The sequence below is a fragment of the Puma concolor genome, chromosome B1 (genome assembly GCF_028749965.1).
Source record: "Puma concolor isolate L17-30 chromosome B1, mPumCon1.1.hap2, whole genome shotgun sequence".
In the NCBI taxonomy this organism is placed as follows: domain Eukaryota; kingdom Metazoa; phylum Chordata; class Mammalia; order Carnivora; family Felidae; genus Puma; species Puma concolor.
The window spans coordinates 166,833,276-166,854,397 of NC_141670.1; the positions used below are offsets into that span (position 1 = coordinate 166,833,276).

Below are 21,122 nucleotides of genomic sequence, written 5' to 3' on the forward strand. Positions count from 1 at the left end.
TTATTGTGTTCTGCCTCTATTATAAAAAACAAACACAACACAGAAACACAAACGGGCAGGTACTAATGTTACAACGTGCCCATCTCAAGCACATAAATGAAGCTCAGAGGAAGATGGAAATCACCAGGCGTGGCCACTGAGGCAAACATTTAGCTTCAACCGGATGCTTGTTGGACTTCAGTCAACTGTGTTTTTGATTCTAAGAGGAAAGAAAAAAAAAATTGAAGAGCATGTACAAAATGTAGATCATAGCTCAGAGGCGTAAACCTATGGCGTGTCTTACTTTAGGTATGTTTTGGATGATCAGTACACAAGTTCTTCTGGTGCAAAATTTCCAGTGAAGTGGTGTCCACCGGAGGTGTTTAATTACAGCCGCTTTAGCAGCAAATCAGACGTCTGGTCATTTGGTAAGAACATGGTCTGTTTTTCCTCGGCTCTGCTCTGAAGAGGAAGTGGGCGCATCCGTGGGTGATCCTTCTCTTTCTTTTTCCAGGTGTTTTAATGTGGGAAATATTCACCGAAGGCAGAATGCCGTTTGAGAAAAACACCAACTATGAAGTGGTAACCATGGTTACCCGTGGCCACCGACTCTATAGGCCGAAGTTGGCATCCAAATACGTGTACGAGATGATGCTAAGGTGTTGGCAGGAGGTAATGATTTTTTGTGTGCTTTCTTCCTGAATCCTGAAAACATGTAGGGATCTGGGCTTGGTAGATTAGTAACATATAGTCTTCACAGCCTAGTGAGTCAGTGCACGTTTTGTATGATTCCAAACTCTAGGTGGAAAGCCAGCCCTCTCAAATCAGGTCTGAGTAACGGGAAGAAGAATGTGAAGACATGGAAGATGAAAATAAGATAATAAATGCAGGCTGCTACCCCACTCCCAAGTAGAAATCCTGTCCCAGTTGCCTGAGTTAGGGACTCAGGGAATAATCCTGGAGAAGTAGCTCTTCTTTCCGCGGACTTCTTGTACTGTTGAACTATTACTCTTTCACAAGAGCGGGTTTCTTTCTCCAAACCTCGACTTCCCCAGATCTCTTTACTCATAGTCTTTGGAAGTGTTCCTTCCCCATGTATTAAAATGTCACCTCATAGAAGAGATTAGGCACTAAAATGACTTTTGAAAGATAATATTAACTCACATATATTGTGTGCTAGGCACGGTACCAAATGTTTTAGATTTAGTTCTCAAAATAACCTTTTGAGGTACAGAGACTTTTACTGTGACCACTTTGTGGATGAGAAGACCAGGGCCCATGAAGTTGACACTTGTCCAAGGCCACTTTGCTACAGAGAGGCGGAGCCTATGCTCGTGGTCACTTACTATGATGCCTCCAAAGAGCACTGATTGGCATGGGAGTGGCCTGGGCAGGAAGGGCTGCTGGGGGTAGGAGAGGACAGCATGAGCAAAGGTAAGGTGGTGGTAATGAGTGTGGTGTGTGTACCTGAGGATAGAGATTGGTCTGATAGAGTAGAAAGCCCATGTGAGAGTTTTTGTGGGAAATGAAACTGGGTAGCAAGAGGGTGGGGGAGGGGAAGGGTATAGAGGGCACTGCGAATTAGCAGGACTTGATTTTGCAGGCAATAAAGAGCTCTCTTAGCTTCTTGAGTGGAAACACAAAAGCAGTGTAGGAGAAAGGTTTGTCTAGCAATAGTATATGTAGACTAGAGAAGTCCCATTTGGAGATGCCTGCATGTTCTAGTACCAGACGATCAGTATCTTGCAGTTATGTGAGTTTGAGCAGTGAGAAATTAGTTTTGGAATGGATTCTGGAACCCACAGCTTCTCTTTGATTTTTCATTGTAGAAACCGGAGGGAAGGCCTTCCTTTGAAGATTTGCTGCGCACGATAGATGAACTAGTCGAATGTGAAGAAACTTTTGGAAGATAAGTGATGGTGTGATCTGTGACTTCCAGATTCCAAAGCATGAGGAAGAAATGGCACTTTGTGGCTAACTTTTAATTTATTTAGCACTCGGATGTGTAGATTGTTTTACTTATAAAGTGGAAACACCTAAAGCATTTGCTTCTAGACCAGCCTGAGCTCTGGCACTGAACCTTTCAGATTATGGAAATGCTGCCTTAGAGATGGTGATGGAAAGCACTCACTTTTATCCATTCCACAGGTACTTGAGTGCCTACCACGTGCGAGGTACCATGCCCAGACCCCAAGGTTTGCCCTTTTTAGGGGTGTACATGGGGCCATGTTAGCTGGTGCCAGTGAAGGTCAGGATATCTGGGAAGAGATAGGGAAATAGAGCCTTGTTCCAGCAACCCTTCTCTTTCCTTTGACGTCTATGGAAATCTGGGCCTGAGGCATTGTCTGGAATGTGGGTTCTGGAAGAATCAGGAACCCATCTTGGATAAGTACCCTTCTTTTGTTTTGAAAACCTCTGTTTTCAAGACTGCGATTAGTATTACATTAAAAATATTTGTATGCTGTATATATTGTAAATATATAATATATAAAGATATATATTTATAAGAAACATGAGTTGTCTTTTAATTAGCACGTTCAATTCTGTAACACATGAGCTTTCCTTTTTAGGACTAGGGACTGTGCCTTGCAGCTGTCAATTTCTTTTCCCCCAGGGATCAAATATTCCTTGTCGAAGAGAAAAAAGTCTGGACCCTTCTGCCATTAATATTCCCTCTCCATTTAGGCAGACATGTTTGGGGGTACCTGTCTAATTTAAGCCCCTAACCAGGCCCATGTGTGGGCTGATTGACCCTGCCCATGGTATCTATCACTAAAAGGGGTTAGGTAAAAGTTGAACTAGGGGTAATCAATCACTTTTTATGGCTTAAGAATCTGCCCCAGGACATAGATGCTGTAAGTGGAGGTGCTGGGCTCTGGGGGAGAATGATGAGAATGTGATGTTCACAACAAAGCCTGCCCCCACTGCAAGCAAGACCCAGGAGCAAGTTCAGCTTCTGGCGGAGAAACCAGGAAAAATGGAGAGAATGGTGTATTGAGCCATCTCCCAGATGGTTTTCAGGAGACCTGGTTGGACTTGGATTCCTGGATCAGTGAGATTGTCTCAGTGAGACAATTATCTCAGTGAGATAGCCTCATGGTAGACCCTGTGATCAAGTTTGAGTGGGTTTTTGACTGTTAACAATCTCTAAGACACCAGCTGAGGTGGAAACTTCATTTTCGCTCATGAGCCAGGGAAGAGAAACAGTTTCTTATCAGTAGCAGAGGCCATGTATTGCCCCATACATTTTTCTTGGTTTTATGGGGGTAGAAAGCTGAGAAACACCCAACACACAGGGCCTTTCTTTAAGGAGTTCTGATCACTCTGGGGACTGCCATGGCGTCCCCTGTGCCACAGGTGTTGTGTGAACACAGAACTGTGGCTGGCTGTCTTGAGTAGTGCCTCCCTAAGACCCTGGGGGGCCATCTCTTTCCCTTTGGGTCTGTCCATCCACTGAGAGCTGTCCTTCCGTACCCTCCTTCTAATGGAAAAAAAATGATCTTAAGTCTTGTCACTGTCTGTTTGCCACCTTCCTCCTCATCTTCCTGTTTACCTGTACCCCCATCACAAACACATACGTACCTTTTAACTGAATTGTAGCTCATTCAAGGAGTTGACCATATTCGTTATACTCAGGTTTTGAGTATGGTTTTTCTGTCTTTCTCCTTCCTTTCTCCTTCACCTTGACCCCTCCCACCCCTCCCTGTCCCTTCCCACACTTCCCTGTTCACCTGGAGGAGCTATGTTCAAAGTGCTGGATGGTGTTGAAGAAAGTGAGGACAGAGTATAATCCTTGTGCTAATCGTTACGTATACTGTTGATGTGGAAAACAAGTGGGGTAACACCTGACAACATTTGGGAACCTTTTCTTCAACAATCTTCAAAATTTTCACCGGAACTTAAAACAAGTTTTTGTATAAAAGCATAAGTAAAGCAAAAAGTGAAGTAAAAATAGAAGAATCCACCCAGAATGCTTAACGAGGTCTTAATCTATAAAGCAGGAAATAGGAAAGGCAATGTGAATATGCTGTGCCTTCATTAGAATCGTTCCTTTTAGTTTTAATTCTTGGTTATATTTTCCAAGGGGATGAAGTAGAATTCCTAAGTGCATTTCTTATTGACATCATTTTTATATTTCTCAGCCATGGCTTGGTCACCTTTTAGGTACCTTATTGAATTGGCTTTCCATCCCCACAAAAAAATGAAGTTTCATAATATGGGCCTTGAGGTGTCAGTACTGAGTGGGAGGACAGAACATTCTAGACTTTATACTTCGATACCTAGAATCTAATTCTCTTTCTACCACTGTGTCCCTTGTCCTATCTGTGCATCCATCTCCTTCTGTGTCCAGAGAAGGCAGCTTGATTTGATGCTTTTTAAAGTCTCTTTTACAAAAATGTTGTTGACTTCTTGAAAATGTTGTTTTCTGGAATCGCCCACACAGTTGGGAATGAGGAACCCATTGCAGCTACCCTCAGAGATCTGGATGCAGATTATTGAACTTTCGTATATAGGCCATTCGGTTGTCATTCACACACTTTTCTCTGAGGTTTTTAGAACAGGAAAATAGGTGGGGTTAACTTTGCTCGTGAGAAACATCTTGGGTGAGCTATGATTTCAGTTAAAAGATGTGTTTTTGTGACCGAACCGCCGCTGAAGAACTGAATGCTGCTTTGTATACTCCCTGCAGAAGTACAACCATGATTCTTTCCACCTGTAAGTACGATGGCTTTGCAGTCATCAGCAGGGCTTGTACTGGGCGTGTTACTTATTCTAGAACTCTGGCAGACGGCATAAAGCTTGTGAAATTTGGAGGATCGTGTCCCCAGATGTTGTGATGGGGTTTTGTGCGTTATTTAAATAACCATCGTAGTGATGTAACTTCAGTAAAGGTCGCTCATTGAGACTGCAAAGGGAAACCGACTACTGGCCTTAAATCTACATGCATATGTGGAAATGCAGTTTGAAAAGTGGTTTTTTTTTTCTTTAAGTTTTTTCAATGTTTATTTATTTTTGAGACAGAGCGAGAGACAGAGAGCATGAGCAGGGGAAGGGCAAAGAGTAGAGAGGGAGATGCAGAATCTGAAGCAGGCTCCAGACTCTGAGCTGACAGCACAGCGCCCAAAGCAGGGCTCAAACCCACAAACCATGAGGTCGTGACCCGCGCCGAAGCCGGACGCTTAACTGATTGAGCCACCCAGGCGCCCCTGAAAAGTGTTTGCTTTTAGAGTGATGTGTCGTGTCAAGAACTCAGAGCTGAAGACCAGGAGACCAAGTTGTAGCGTCCGGATTTGCTGCAGCTCTGCTGGGTCATCTTTGGCAACTTCTTAGGTTGGGTCCCTGTCTGTAAAATGGTACCCTCCTTCTGCCCACCTCGCCACAAGATTTCATAAACAGCAGCTAAAAATAACAGGGCCTTTGTGATCTTAATTTTGGGGTTGCTTTGGAAGACTGTGGTGCATTTTGAAAACGCTTATGAATTTAGCTCCACAAGGGCCTTCTCATGCAAATAATTAAAAAGTAAGGAAGGCAAATACTATCTTTGATTTTCATTCGGAATGACTATAGAACCTAGTCTTAACAAAGCTCAGTCCTACCAGAGGAAAGCAATCAAAGAGCAGCTAACGAAGTTTTGACATCTCTGATTCTTAAGTGGCACTGGGAAAAATTGATTGATTGCAGTTTTTACATGTCATCTGTTGCAACCAGATCACCTCACAGGACCCAACACCTGTGGGGAGAATTTGTAAAAAGCAAACGAGGCTATTCCAGTTGGGCTGACCCCAATATAACTTACCATCTTGATCCACTCCTAGACAAAACGGGGCTTGCTTGTTATCAGAAATGCACATGAACCGGAGCGAAGCAGAAAGAGCTGAGAGGCAACAATTTATGTCCCCGCCTCCCCCAACGGTAGGACAAAGATGAGCAGTGACTTAACCTTTTTATTAAAAGCTATGTGAGCATCTGTTGTTCATTTCTCCTGAGGTCAGAACTAGCGAAAAGGCTATAAATGATAACAGGAAAGATTTAGTGACATATAAAATAAATAATGCTGAGGGTTGAGACAGGATTAGGTGTTGGTGGTGCTATTTTGTGGATCATCCTGGCTGACCTGGAAGGGCATGGATTTGACGAACGTTCACCGTCTCTTCCAGCTTCTGGTGATTTGTTTGATGGTAAAAGTCGCCTATTTATTTCTGCCGCAAACCACGTGTAGACATGGCTCTATGTGCTTCTGGGTAAAACAATAAGCGTTTTCTGTTGATAAGAGGAAGCCAAGAGATGCCTCCAGGTGTGTTACTGCTAATCAAAAAATATGTGTATGTGTTTGCGAGGCCAGAGGCATTTGCCAAATACGTTTGTTGTCTTAAGAGCTGTCTTAGAAGTCTGGCCTGATAGGCTGCTGTAGGGCAGGAGGAAATAATTGTAGAAGGTGAGATATTGGTCATACTGAATGGTGGGGAGAGGCTGAGTGGGGTATCAGGGCACTGCTGGAGTGCAACTCATTTGGTGAAACATAATTGGGTATTGCTGAGGTTTCTACCCACAAGCAGTGGCTCCGAGGACAGACCCAGCCTAGTAAAGTCACTTAGAGGACAAAGCCCAGGGAGAAGAGCCAAGGAAGGGTTTGAAAAAGTCAACTCTTCCCTTCCCCTCCACCTCACTTTAACCTAATTTCTCTGCCTTTCTTTTCTTCCCAACTTAGACAGTAGAAGGGAAAAATATAATGACGTATATGAGTGATTCTTAAGTCTTAGTGGGCCTGAAGTATGCACGGGATACTGTTAAAATGTAGATTTCCAGACTTACCTCCATAGTTAGATCTGGGGGTGAGTTAAGGACACTTGATTACATTGCCTTTCTGGGGCTTCTATTTTTTTTTTTTTTTAATTTAAAAACCAGTTTATTTATTTTGAGAGAGAGAGAGAGAGAGAGAGAAAGTGTGAGTGGGGGAAGGGCAGAGAGAGGGAGAGAGAGAATCCCAAGCAGGTTCTATGCCGTCAACACAGAGCCCGACACGGGGCTCCATCCCATGACCATGAGATCATGACGTGAGCCAAAACCAAGAGTAGGATGCTTAACTGACTGAGCCACCCAGGCGTAGGGCCTCTATTTTTAAAGCCCTCTCTCAAACCTTGTTGTTTTCGATTTCCACACCAAACCCTATCAAGTTAATATCTTCTATCATTACTGTTATTATTAATATAAAGATAAAGTGCGTAGCTGCATAGCCACCTCTCAGATGGCCCCCAATGGCCTCCACCTCCTGGCATTCACACCCTTGTGCAATCTCTCTCCTTGAGTCTGAATTGGACCCAGTAACTCACTTCTCATGAGCAGAATATGATAAAAGCAGTAGTGTTATCTCTGAGATTAGGTTGTAAAAAGACTGGGGCTTCTGACTTAGGGCACTTGGGTTCTTTGTCTCTTGGATTACCGGCTGCGATGCCGTGAGCATTCTCAGGTGGCCCATGGAGAATCCCTATCATGAGGCACTAACGCACCAAGGCCTGCCGACAGCCGTGGAAGTGAACGTGGAAGTGGATCAACGCAACCTGACAACGTTTTCATGAGCTTCGCGAACTTGTTGACCTCTAGCTGCAGGCACCCAGCTGAGCCCCACAGAAGCTGTGAGATGCTAAAGTTTTTAAGCTTCCAGGCATGGAGATGATTTGTTTCCAACAACACATAATGAATTCAGTGGCAGAAGGCACTGGGAGAACCATGGACCAAAATCAAACTTGGCCACTTCCGCCATTAGTTTGCCTCAGGCTGGAGTTGGTCCTCTTTATCAAAAATAGAGTATTTCTTAATATGGACACTAGGAGATGCGTCTTTGGTTTTTACGTCAGTTCACTTTGGTCCCCCTCTGACTTCCCAGACTCTGTCACAATAATGATGACTGCAACCGCCATTTGTAGCGCTGCCCGGGAGGCTTGTTGTTCCTCAGTGAAGCCCACCTGGCCGGCACCACCTGTGCACTTCCTGCCCACCGAGGGTCAGTGGACGTGGCTTCCAGCACACCGTCAGCCCTGCCAGCAGGTCTTGTGGCCACACACTTCGTGTCACAGGCTGGCTCAATGTCTTGGGTGTGATCTTTGTGAGCTCGTCATGAATTTTGAGGTCACAGACCTCAGTCTTCTCGGAAACACTGCTCTGAGACCTGGCGGCAGAGAGGAATGGTGTGCAAGGTGACTGCCCTGTCCAACTCACCAAAGCTCATTACTGGGAAGAAATCAGCATTCCTGCGTAGAGCAAACAATGGCTTCAGGAATGTCTGGTGCCTGGGGGTGCGCCCTGGCCAGGGCTGTGATGGGCAGTCTTCAGGGAGCCTGTGTTCCCTCACAGCATCCTTTACTCCCCGGATACTATCTCCCCTGGTGCCCAGTACCCCATCCAGCTACTCAGGCTTCTAGAACCTCTTCACCCCTTCCCCACAGCTGGCATCCCTTCAGGCTCCAGCCAGGCCAAGCGCCATTTTTGTCCTCCACCAAATTTATCAGTTTCCTGTCACATGAGCTAGATACCTGTTAGTATCTATTAGTTAGATATCTGTTAGTGGCCAACGCATCCCCTAAAGTTGTTATTTCACTTAGTTTAAGGTAAGACCAAGATGATGTCAAGAAACCAGTTTGGGATTTATCACGGTTGTTTATGTCTTTTGTCAATCCATTCAAAAAGACTGACCTCTCTGGTGGCTACCATTTCTTAGATGCATGGACATTTTACCATCAAGAGGAAACACACACTGGAGTGTTCTCGTAGCATTCCTCTCAGAAGGAGTGTCTTTTTAATATCAAAAGAAGGCATATACACAAAACGATAAGTTAACACCTCAAATATATAAAGAGCATAAACTCAGAATAAAGGAGAGCTTTCTAAATTGAATACACATCTCTGTGAAAAATCGGTGCGTTACTTCTTCCTCTCTGCCTCCCTTCCTCATTCGGGTCTGTCCCTCCCTCCCTCTTTCCCTCTGTACCCCCTTCCTTCTCCTTCTCTTACCCTCATTGGTGAGAGTCTTTTCTGATGCCTGATCAGAGGTCGAATTTCATGCTAAAGAAAAGCTAGCTATGTGTCGCACCTCCCAGATAACATCCGTTAAGTCAGTTACAACGTGCCTGTCTTCAAAAGGCCCTTAAGAAATAGATCTAGTGGCAGGAATTTATGATAGTCATTTGGCCTTTCTGGGAATTTCTGGAAAAAATTAGGCATATCTTGTAATGAATGCAGAGACTCACTAATCAATCCATCACCCAGGTTTTCAGGGTTTGCCTCCACACCCTTCAGCTGCGCATGCAGCTGGCACCAGAATTCCTTGCCTTAAAACCACAACCTGGAATGGGTGAGTTGGGAGATCAGCCTGGTCTTTGGTTCAAGGCAGCTCTTGAAGCCAGTTACTCATGTTTTCAAGTACACATCAGCAAGCCCTCTGCCAGTTATTATGACCAAATTCAGGAGGAATGAATTTCACCTGAGGCTCTGATTCAAAATGAAACACTGATATCAGAAATGCCAGGGGATGATTGCGAGGTTATGCTGATGTAAACCTCAAAACAGGAGAAAAGGAGGGAAGGGCACCAGCTTTGCTTCCCAGACAGCTGGGGCCACCGCTTTTCACCTGACAAGTGTTTGTGTGCAGGAAGGTGGCCTCGGAGGTGCTCCGAGAAGTGGTGCTTCTTACATTCACTCCCTTCCAGTGCCCCCTGGGGAAACCTGTTCCCCCGCAGCCCTGCTGTGGCCACCCACACGCGTCTGGGGGCTCCAGGCGCCTTGCGCGGGTGACAGAAAGGGGGGAAGGCGTTCCCAGGGAAGAACATGAACACCAAATAAAAATGAGAGGTTCAACCTTCCCCCTGAGAGACGTGCCATGGCTAAAGGTCATGGAGATTACGCTGGGATACGGTGCCTTTTTCCTGATTTGCTGGTGCCTGATATATAATTAAAGATACTTGCTGGGGAATAAGAAGCAGGTGAAAAGATCAGCCTGGGAGAGGAAGCTCCTTCCTGAGATAATCCTCAACCCTGCCAGCAGGCAAATAGTCATGGCCCATCTCTGGGGCATTTTAAGTCTCTCTGGCAAAGGCCTTTGATATGCACGAGCTTCTGCCTAAGCTGGGAATTTTCCAAAGGCACAGGAGAACTTTCTCTCTGCAGGTTAATCAGCGAATATATAGTTTCTATAATCACAGAATGCAGGTGGGAGCGACTCTCCATCTGTTCATTCGCTGGAAGTCCTGTAATGCTGTAAATTGAAAATGACCACAAATCTCATCATCATTGATATCTGCTTTGGAGGGAATCAGTATTTCAGTCTATAAATAAAGATGCCTGGTGTCTGGGGAAGTCATGCCAAACAAGGGAACACCAGCGGACTGCTGCTCGGCGATCACAAGTTGTTTTTCATTTGCTCAACAATGATTTCTCGGGCAGCGGCGCCAGGCAGAAGGGATGGAACCATAAACAAGCCGGAAACGGGCCTGCCTGCCCGTGACTTCTCTTCAGGGGAGAAGAAAAACTTTATTACACTTGAGGCAGTGGTGGCATAGGTCGTACCTTTTTTTGAAGGTAATTGTCTTTGCTATTGACTCAGGGAAAATAAGTATCTTTGAAAATACTTCCTCCTAAATCCCAGTCTGCGGGAGACATCAAAGGTAACCCAGGGGGTATTGCCGGGTTTATAATCCACTGTGCTGGCATGTAGTCCTTCAAGTGAGTAGCAGAAGGCCTTTTCCTAGTGTCCAGATATCTTTCCCGCCTGCTAACTGATACCGGAATTCCTCTGGAAAAGGTATTTGAATTTAAGGTATTATGATAGGTACTTTTATGGGTCAACTTGGCTGGGTCATGTTGCCCAGATGTTTGGTTAAATATTATTCTGGATATTTCTGTGAAGGTGTTTGGGGGATGAGGATTTAAATCAAGATTTAAATCGGTGGTCTTTGGGGTACCTGGATGGCTCAGTCGGTTAAGCCACCAACTGTGTCCTACTAAGTCTGACTTTGGCTCGGGTCATGATCTCGCAGTTCGTGAGTTCAAGCCCCATGTCGGGCTCTGTGCTGACAGCCCAGAGCATGGAACCTGCTTTGGAGATTCTGTGTCTCCCTCTCCCTCTGCCCCTCCCCTGCTCATGCTCTCTCTCTCTCTCTCTCTTAAAAGGAAATAAATGTTTAAAAAAAAATTTAAACACAATAAATCAGTGATCTTTGAGTAAAACAGATGACTGTCCACAATGCAGGTGGGCTTTAATCAGTTGAAGTCCATTCTGCCAGCAGACTGCCTTTGGACTTGAACACAGCTCTTCTCTGAGTTTCCAGCCTGCCAGCCCACCCCATTAGATTTTGGACATGCCAGTCCCCACAGTCATGTGAACCAATTCCTTAAAAATTAATCTGTCTGTTCACCTTAATATAGGCGGAATGTTTACAAATAAGGAAATGCCTTTGAAAGAAGCATTGCAAAAAAAAAAAGGGGGGGGGGGAGTGCCTGGGTGGCTCAGTTGGTTAAGTGTCTGACTTCAGCTCAGGTCATGATCCCATGAACCCCACGTCGGGCTCTGTGCTGACAGCTCGGAGCCTGGAGCCTGCTTTGGATTCTGTATCTCCCTCTCCCTCTGCCCCTCCCCCGCTCACACTCTGTCTCTCTCAAAAATAAATAAACATTAAAAAAAAAAGCACTGCAGTACTACATGTTTACTATTATATCTGTTTATTACACCATTTATACCAAAAATAAGTTTCAGAGCCTCTCCCGAGAGCTGTTTTGATAATAGGGAGAGAACCCCTTAGAGTCCGGAATGGAGGGAACATTTGCCTTTGAGTCAGGAGTAGAGAATGGGCTCAGGACAAGGGACTTGGGGGACTGAAGATCAGGTTTGCTTGCTTGGCTTTATTCCCCTGTTTTGTCTTCAGAGGGAGAATCACATCTGCTTACGTCTGTTTACCTTAGACATGGTCTGTGAGTACCTAGAAAATACTTGCTGAGTTAGTTCTAGGGAACTGGGTGAGGGAGAAAGTTGGGAATATAAATGAGTAATTGTTTTATGTTCTCGGTGCTTCACCTCTGCTATCGTATTTAATCTTATCCGTAACGATAGTCTTGTTTTGCTCCTGGACTCTGAGCCAAACTCTCTAGGCTCAAATGCTGACTCAGTGGCTTTTTAATTCTGTGGCTTTGGACAAATGACTGAACCTCTCTGTTAGTGTTTTTACTCTGTAAAATGGGGTACTGACAGGACCTATTTCAATGTTTAGGGAGTAAGTTAGTATAGTAAGATGTTAGTAGAGTGTCTGTTACCAGTAAGGGCTGTGTCAGTAGGAGGGGGGAACTGCCTTTCCTAGAAGATAGGTTTCATTTCTGTATTTTCCAGATAAAGCTGCTGAATGTCCAGAATCTCATTGTCGCCACAAGAAAACGGAGCCGTGGTTTGACTGCAGGCTGGTCTGACACTAAAACCTTCCCAAGCCCCATATGCCGTTCTAATATGGATAAAACATTTGAACACCAGAGAGATTTTAACTATTTCATTTAGCATCTCATGCATTTATGCTTGATTTTGGACACGTGACTTCTTTTTTTTTAATGCGTCTGGAACAGAAGGTTAGACTCACGACCTACAAATACTAGCCGAAGGTCCGGAAGCTATTTTCTTCAACTTTGCTGTTCTACTTATTCTAAAGGTTGTGGTCAACCTAGCTTTCTGTGCAGCCAACATTGAGGTGTGAGATATCACGCAGTAGAACAAATTACAGAAAAGTAGAGCCCAGGTGTATTGTGAGGGTGTAGGTATGGGCGAGGCCCATTTATTGAGTTCTCGCTGTGTGCCAGGCACCGACACTGGGTGCTCTGAAGAAGACAACAAGTTGCAAAACACAGTCCCTGAAATTGAAGAGTTTACAACGTAGCTCAGTGGTTCTCAAAATCAAGTGATTTTGTGTCTCCCGGTGGCGCGTGGGTGGGCAGGGAGGGATATTTGACAACGCCTGGAAGGGTTTTTGGTTTTCCTGACCCAGAAGGGGAGATGTATGTGAGGGGTGAGGGGTTTCTGCTGACACCTAGTGCACAGACATGCTGCTAAAAATGTCCTACAATGCACAGGACAGTGCCCCCATCCCCCCAAGAATCACCCGATCTAAAATGTCAATTGTGGTGTGACAGAGAAGCCCTTTGAGAGATGGAACCTACACAAAGGTTGTCATGCACACGGCCATCTAACATGGTGCCCAGTTATGAGCCATGGGGCAGGACAGATCCCTTGTGCTCTGGGAGCCCGGAGGACCACCGGATGGGGGTGGATTGCAGTGGAAGTCCTTCTCAGGCTGGAGGCAGAAATGTTCAGGATGTTTGTGACATCAGAGCAAGTGGAGGAAGCTGGTGTAATACGAGTGGTGAACCTGGAGAGTTGGCATGGAGTTGGCCAGGTTATGGAAGGCAATGAACAGAGGGAGGGTATAATCTTGATGCCATCTGTGGCTGAGAGTCTTTTTAGGAGCTGAGGATGGAGAGCAGTTGGCTGAGATGGACTTTTAGGGAAATGAACTTTGAGGATGGATTGAAGGAGAGAACAGAGGCAGGGACGTGGGCCAGTTCATTCGATCACTGAGCGAACACGGTCCCCAGAGGTTGAGAGCAGAGACTCTGGAGTCGCTCTGCCCGCGTTCCAATCCTGGCTCTCAACTTAAAGGCCCTCTGACTCTCAGCAGGGAGGACCCCCTCTATGGTTCAGATTCTTCACCTGTGAAGTGGCACCTACTTCACAGGGTGGTTGTGAGGAATACAGGAGTTATTGTAGGCATATAGGTGTGGGCTGATGAGGGCTTGGACTATATTGGTAGCAAGGGAAATAAGAAGTAAAAAGCTAAACAATTTGAACAGATTAATGGCAGATTGGATACAAAGGATAGGGTTCAGGAAGAATCCAAGATGTCTGTGGTGGAATCATCCACAGACAAGGAAAAATTAGAGAGGGGAACCGATAGGATAGTTTTCTTTCTTTCTTTCTTTCTTTCTTTCTTTCTTTCTTTCTTTCTTTCTTTCTTTCTTTCTTTCTTATTAATACAGTATTTATTTGTCTTCCTTCTGTCAAACCCTGAGCCAACCACTTTCCTCATGCTGCCTGGGGAGGTATGGGAAAAAGAACATACAGGACAGGCGAGACATGGGAGAAAGACCGGTGGGACGTCGAGACGGTTCTGTCACCTGGTGAAGAGGATGAGAAAGGCCGCCATCAGGTAAAAGAGCCCCATGGCCTCCAAGAGGGCAAAGGCCAGAATGGCACAGGCGAAGAGATGTTGCTTCGTTGGCCTAGCCAATGTTGAGGCTCCCAGACACAGTCCCAATTCCAGCCCCAGGGCCAGCCACCCCTACCATGGCAGTCCCAGCCCCACAGTGACCTTGGCTGCTGCGTCGGTGTCCCTTGAAATGGCACCGGTTTGGAAGCTGCAGCTAAAAATAAGCGAGGTCAGGGGACATGGGGCTGCCCAGCTGCTGAGGCTCTCATCTGTCAGTGTCTCCGGTGGTTTTAGTGACACTGCAGACCGTGATCTGCTCAACAGCTGAGCGGTGCTCCTGACCAGGAAGGGGGTGGAGATGAGCTTTGCACAGGCATAAATTTTCAGGGGGTGAGGGCCTGTGGCAGAAGATCTGCACCCAGTGCAGAGAAGACAGGTTGGGGCTCATGAGGAAGACGAAAATTCTGGTTAGGCAAAAGGGAAGTCAGCGGCTGAATCAGAGAAATAAAAAGCCTTTTGCAACTCTCACTAAAAATCAGGTACATGTAAAAAGTTGTCAGTCTTAGGGGCGCCTGGGTGGCGCAGTCGGTTAAGCGTCCGACTTCAGCCAGGTCACGATCTCGCGGTCCGTGAGTTTGAGCCCCGCGTCGGGCTCTGGGCTGATGGCTCAGAGCCTGGAGCCTGTTTCCGATTCTGTGTCTCCCTCTCTCTCTGCCCCTCCCCCGTTCATGCTCTGTCTCTCTCTGTCCCAAAAATAAATAAATGTTGAAAAAAAAAAAAAATTAAAAAAAAAAAAAAAGTTGTCAGTCCAAGAATAGGCACTTAACTAGCTAACCACAGGCCTACCTGATTTCCTGGGGGTTTCCTTTTTTTTAATCTATAACTTCTAGTTTTGATGTGTTTCCAGCATTTGGAAAAATATAGAGAATAATATAACATGCTAGTGATCATTCAAGGAGTAAAGAGACCATTATAGACACTTCTTGGCCTCGACAATATTAAATGGTTTTAGTTTATATTAAAACATGAGGCCGGGGGCGCCTGGGTGGCTCAGTAGGTTAAGCGTCCGACTTCGGCTCAGGTCATGATCTCGCGGTCCGTGAGTTCGAGCCCCGCGTCGGGCTCTGTGCTGACAGCTCAGAGCCTGGAGCCTGTTTCAGATTCTGTGTCTCCCTCTCTCTCTGCCCCTCCCCCATTCATGCTCTGTCTCTCTCTGTCTCAAAAATAAATAAACGTTAAAATAAAAATTAAAAAAACATACAAACATGAGGCCATAGATGGTCATTGCTCACCTTGCCGGACCATCTTAGGAAGGTTTGTAGACAAAGTACAGAGTTTGCTCTGGCCTGTGACCAAATTGTTCTCATCTTCGGTATCTAATAAGACCTCCTACTACATAGACACTCAAGGTCTTATCTTCCTTTATTTCAAGGACTTTCGTAATCTATTCCTGTGTCACCAACTCTCATTGTTCACAGCTTCCTATTGTACCTGCTTATTCTGTCCTCAAATACAGCTTTTGTTTTCCCATTAGGACTGAATAAAGACAGGTGGGTGTTCTGGAAAGGTTATAATTTGATGCTCCTTCAAACTAATTTATTCATGTACCATTCACTCAACAAATATTTACTGAGTGGCTATTATATGTCAACAACTGTTCTAGCCTCTTGAGATATAACTGAACAGAAAAGACAAAGATCCCTGTTTACATTCGAGTAGAGGAGACAGACATTAAAAAATAATAATAAAATCAGTCAATCACATAGTATGTTAGAAGGTGGGACATGCCATAAAAAAAAAAGAAAAGAAAGAAAGAAAAGAAAAGAAAAGAAAAAAATAAAGTGAGAAATACCCAAGTCAGGGAGTGCAGGTGGCAGCAATAATTAGTCAAGCTACTCTTCATTGGGAGGGTTAAGATTTTGAACAAAGACTTTAAGGATTGGGGACAGTTAAGAAGGTTGGATGTTAATTTCATTTTTTAAATTTTTTGAGAAGCCTCCATACTGTTTTCCACAACAGCTGCACGAATTCACATTCCCACCAACAGGGCACAAGCGGTCCCTTTTCTCAACATCCTCGCCAACACTTGTTATTTCTTGTCTTTTTTGATATTAACCATTCTGACAGGTGTGATATGATATGTCATTGTAGTTTTGATTTGCATTTCCATGGTGATTAGTGATGCTGAGCAACTTTCCATGTGTCTTTGGAAAAATGCCTATCCATGTCCTCTGCCAATTTTTAAATTGGATTATGTGGGGGGGTTTTTTTTGATATTGAGTATATGAATTCTTAATATATTTTGGATATTAACCCCTTATCCAATATATTATTAACAAATAATCTTCTCTCAAAAGGTAGATCGCCTTTTCATTTTGTTAATGGTTTCCTTTGCTGTGAAAAAACTTTTTAGTTTGATACAGTTCCAGTGATCTACTTTTTTTTCTTTTTTTGGTCATTTCCTTAGACCATATGACCCAGTAATTCCACTTCTGGGTACTTACCTGATAGAAAACAAAACCACTGATTTGAAAAAATATATGCACCCCTATGTTTACTGCAGCATTATTTACAATAGCCAAGATATGGAAGCAACCTAAGTGTCCATTGATAGGTGACTGAATAAAGAAGATGTGGGGTGTGTGTGTGTGTGTGTGTGTGTGTATTATATATATTATATATAATATATTTTTATATTATATATAATATATATATATATATTATATATATATACAAAATGGAATATTGCTCAGCCATGAGAAAGAATGAAATCTTTGTGTTCACAATAACATGGGTGACCTAGAAGGTGGACCTAAGTGATATAAGTCAGACAGAAAAGACAAATACCATCTGATTTCACTTACAGGTAGAATCTAAAAAACAAATGAACAAACAAAAACAGAAACAGACTCATAAATACAGAGAACAAACTACTAGTTGCCAGAAGGGAGGGAGATGGGGGGGGATGGGCAAAGCAGGTGAACGGGATTAAGAGGTATAAACTTCCAGTTATAAAAGAAATAAGTCACAGGGATGAAAAGTACACCATAGGGAATATAGTCAATAATATTGTAATAATTTTGTATGGTGACGGATGGTAACTACACTTATTGTGGTGAACATTACATAATGTGTGTCATTGTTGAATCACTATGTTGTATACCCGAAACTCATATAATATTTTATGTCAACTATACTTCAATTTTAAAATTATTTGAAAAAAGAATGTTGACACCTGGAGGGGAGAGTGGAACAAAAGCATAGAAGCTATGGAGAGAGCAGGCCTGGTGCGCTTCAGAAACAGTGAGGAGGGCAATGTGGCTGGGTGACATGAGTAAAAGCATATTGGACAGAAGTGAAAGGCAATAAGGAAGCCAGATCTTGGAGGGTTTTATAGGCTAGTGTGAGAAATTTGGCTATCACTGTTGGTGAAATGGGGAGCCATTGTGGGGTTTGGAGACAAGGAGCAAAATGACCCAACTCAGGTTTTATTTTATTTATTAAAAATGTTTTTGGGGCGCCTGGGTGGCTCATTCGGACAAGCGTCCAACTTCAGCTCAGGTCATGATCTCACGGTTTGTGAGTTCGAGCCCCGCGTCAGGCTCTGTGCTGACAGCTCAGGGCCTGGAGCCTGCTTCGGATTCTGTGTCTCCCTCTCTCTCCGCCCCTCCCCTGCTCGCGCTCTGTCTATCTCTGTCTCTCAAAAATGAATAAACATTAAACAAAAATTTTTTTAATTTTTTAATGTTTACTTATTTTTGAGAGAGAGGGAGAGACAGCATGCAAGTGGGGAAGGGGCAAAGAAAGAGGGAGACACAGAATCTGAAGCAGGCTCCAGGCTCTGGGCTGTCAACACAGAGCCTGATGTGGGGCTCAAACTCACAAACCGTGAGATCATGACTTGAGTTGAAGTTGGATGCTTAACTGACTGAGCCACCCAAGTGCCCCCAACTCAGGTTTTAAATTAATTACTCTGGCTGCTATGCTGAGAAGAAACTATAGGGAGTTTAGGGTAGAGGCAGGAAGAAGTCAGAAGGCTGTTGATATAATCCAGATGAATGCTGGTGGTTTAGTCCATGGTAGGAACAGAAGGGTGGGGGAAAGCAATAAGATTCTGTGTGTGTGTATGTGTGTGTGTGTGTGTGTGTGTGTGTGTGTGTGTGTGTGTGTCTGAGTGAGTTTTTAACCATCGTGAAATATACATAAGATAAAATTTACCAGTTTAACTGTAAGTGTACAGTCCAGTGGCATTAAGTGCATTTGAATTCTCGTACAACCATCCCTCCCCACTGTCCATCTCCAGCACATTTTCATCATCCCAAACTGAAACTCTTGGATACATGTTTAAGGCAGAGTCAGAATGCTTTCTGACAAATGGGACTGGGATGTGAGAGAAAGAGAAGAATCAAAGACAACTCCAAGATCATTGACCTGAGCAGCTGGAAAAATGGAATTGCTATTGACAAGATGGAGAGGATGAGTGTAGCATGTCTGGGGAGGAAGGAAGAGAAGGAGGTCAGATTTCCTCATGTGAATTGGAAGTGTCCACTAGGCATCCAAATGGAGAATTTGAGAATGCATTTGGGTATGCAAGTCTGGAATTCTCACTGGAACTGGGTGGAGGTATACATTTGGATGTCATCAGCAGATAGATGGTTTTTAAGACACAGAAAGGAATGAGACAATCAATCAAATGATTGGATGAGACCGAGAAAAGAAGAGATCAAACGCTTTGGGGTAGGCTATCTTGGCCCCAGTCTAAGAGGTTGGAGAGGGAGAGAAGAAAACTGTGAAATAGAGAAGAAAGAAAAGCCAGAGAAGAGTATTGAATGCTGCGGAGAGGCCAAGTAAGAGGATATAGAATTAACCATGGGATACAGGGCTGTGCACCTGTATCCCATGACCCTAACAAGAGAAGGTTTGGGGAGGTGGTGGGGACAAAAGCTTGGTTGGAATGGTTAAGAGAAAATGAGAGGAGAAGAATTGAAAGCAATAAGTAAAGACTACTCATGTCTAGATTATACTGTAAATGGGGAGCAAAGCTGGTCAAGGAAAGAAGATCAAGGGTAATTTCTTTTGTTTTTAATGGGGAAAATAATGGTATATTTGTATGCTAATGGCAGTGATCCAGTGGAGAGGGGAAACAGGTGATGCAGGTGAGGGAAGGAGCATTTTTTTTTTTAATTTTTTTTTCAACGTTTATTTATTTTTTGGGACAGAGAGAGATAGAGCATGAATGGGGGAGGGGCAGAGAGAGAGGGAGACACAGAATCGGAAACAGGCTCCAGGCTCTGAGCCATCAGCCCAGAGCCTGACGCGGGGCTCGAACTCACGGACCGTGAGATCGTGACCTGGCTGAAGTCGGATGCTTAACCGACTGCGCCACCCAGGCGCCCCAGGGAAGGAGCATTTTAAAAATTTTGAAAACAAATACCTCTACGTGGGACCACAGTTTTTGCCACTTTCTAAACCATACTCCGACCTATTCACTCATTTGTATAACCTACATTTGACTTTTCATCTCTTGGCCTGGATAGATATAGACCTACGTGGGGCTCTAAAACAACACTGGAATCAATTGGCAAGGATGTACATTAGACCTAGTCCTGCCAGCAGACAGACAGATAGCCCCCACGTGCTAAAGTACCTTCTTTCTCAGGAGTGTTTTTGGCCATTTGTTCATGCAGACACTGCCAGAAAATTGACAGTCAGAAGCAGTTGAAATGTGAAATCCTATTAATACACAATATAATGCAGATTTGGGGGACTCACTAATTTATTTTATTGTAGTGTCTAGAAGTGAACGTTGGAATGGCCCCTTGGAAAATGGATGGTTTCTGGGTGCAGGCAAAGGAAGAGAGAAAGTTATTAAGTTGGGAGTGAGTGATAAAATAGCAGTGGGAGCAAAGATGAGTTTTTGCCTGGGCTTGGACTGGAACTATGTCACCATGGTGAAATGAAATGGTTACCACTGGACCACAAAGTGTCAGGAGCCCAAAGACTGAGTAATGGTAATGTCCAAATCAGAGAAAGCCGAACAACTAATGCATGAATCTAGGTTTGGAAGGTCAAATTCTGTGAAAGGAAAGGGACTAATATATACCTATTACTGTACTGAATATCTTTATTCTTATCCACCTTATTACCCTGGAAGGATGATCTCTAGGGATTAAATATGGTGGCCAGCCTTTATGATGGCTCAGGGAGCCCAACTTCTTGGTATTCATTCTTCACCTTGCACTTTATCCTGGAAACGTATTCTGTAGAGGTTGGATCAATATGCTTCCAAGCCCCAGTTTCTGGTTGGATTACACTAATGGAAGGAAGTTGTGGTGAGGTTGCTTTGAGCTGGATATGTCCCTCAACAGCAGATCATTGCCCCAATCAAAGAGGTCTCTGTTGTACTTCAATCTCTCTCACTTTTCCTGGTCCTTTTGCACCTAGGGTTGGTGACAGTTCCAGTAATGTTGGACCCAGTTTCCTGTACATCTTTTATAGTTCCCTTACTCCCGTCCACACCTTTGTAATTAGTGACTTTGTGAATGAACACTTCTAAAATTATTCTAATTTAAATATGTCATGTTTCATATTGGAAACCTGACTAATACAGTAATAGATATGAGAAGTGGCTCCAGGAAAGAGTCAAAATTGGATCTGAGATTTATTTGGTCATATATTTAGAGGTCCAAGGATAGCCTTATAGCTGGGGGAAATAACTCAATTATCAGTTACTTGAATTATCATTGGCAGTAGCCTGGAATGCAGTGCAAAATGCTAGCTATATGGAGCTTCTGTAAAGTCTCAGGATGAAAATCAGCAATCCCCCAGGGGTTTGGAGCAATGCCTTGACACTGTGCTGATTTTTAATTTGAAAATAGCTGCTGACTAGGGGCGCCTGGGTGGCTCAGT

The 21,122-nt window shown here is 44.2% G+C and overlaps 2 protein-coding genes and 1 pseudogene across 4 annotated transcripts in view; 2 read left to right on the forward strand and 1 right to left on the reverse strand.

The window, feature by feature from the left end:
* Positions 1–2,490, forward strand: part of TEC (tec protein tyrosine kinase) — a 128,961-nt gene extending 126,471 nt beyond the window's left edge. For all 3 annotated transcript variants that reach the window (XM_086705116.1, XM_086705114.1, XM_086705115.1), the window contains exons 16-18: positions 289–407; positions 494–651; positions 1,809–2,490. In XM_086705116.1, coding sequence (XP_086561242.1) covers positions 289–407; positions 494–651; positions 1,809–1,892 — 361 coding nt within the window. In that variant the 3' untranslated portion in view covers positions 1,893–2,490. The remainder of the gene's footprint in view (positions 1–288; positions 408–493; positions 652–1,808) is intronic.
* Positions 2,491–2,617: 127 nt separating this feature from the next.
* TXK (TXK tyrosine kinase) overlaps positions 2,618–21,122 on the forward strand; it is a 71,513-nt gene continuing 53,008 nt past the window's right edge. The window contains exon 1 of the mRNA XM_025921536.2: positions 2,618–4,695. Within this exon, the coding sequence (XP_025777321.2) occupies positions 4,608–4,695 (88 nt within the window). The 5' untranslated portion in view covers positions 2,618–4,607. The remainder of the gene's footprint in view (positions 4,696–21,122) is intronic.
* Positions 14,178–15,518, reverse strand: LOC112858684 (ATP synthase F(0) complex subunit C2, mitochondrial pseudogene; annotated as a pseudogene).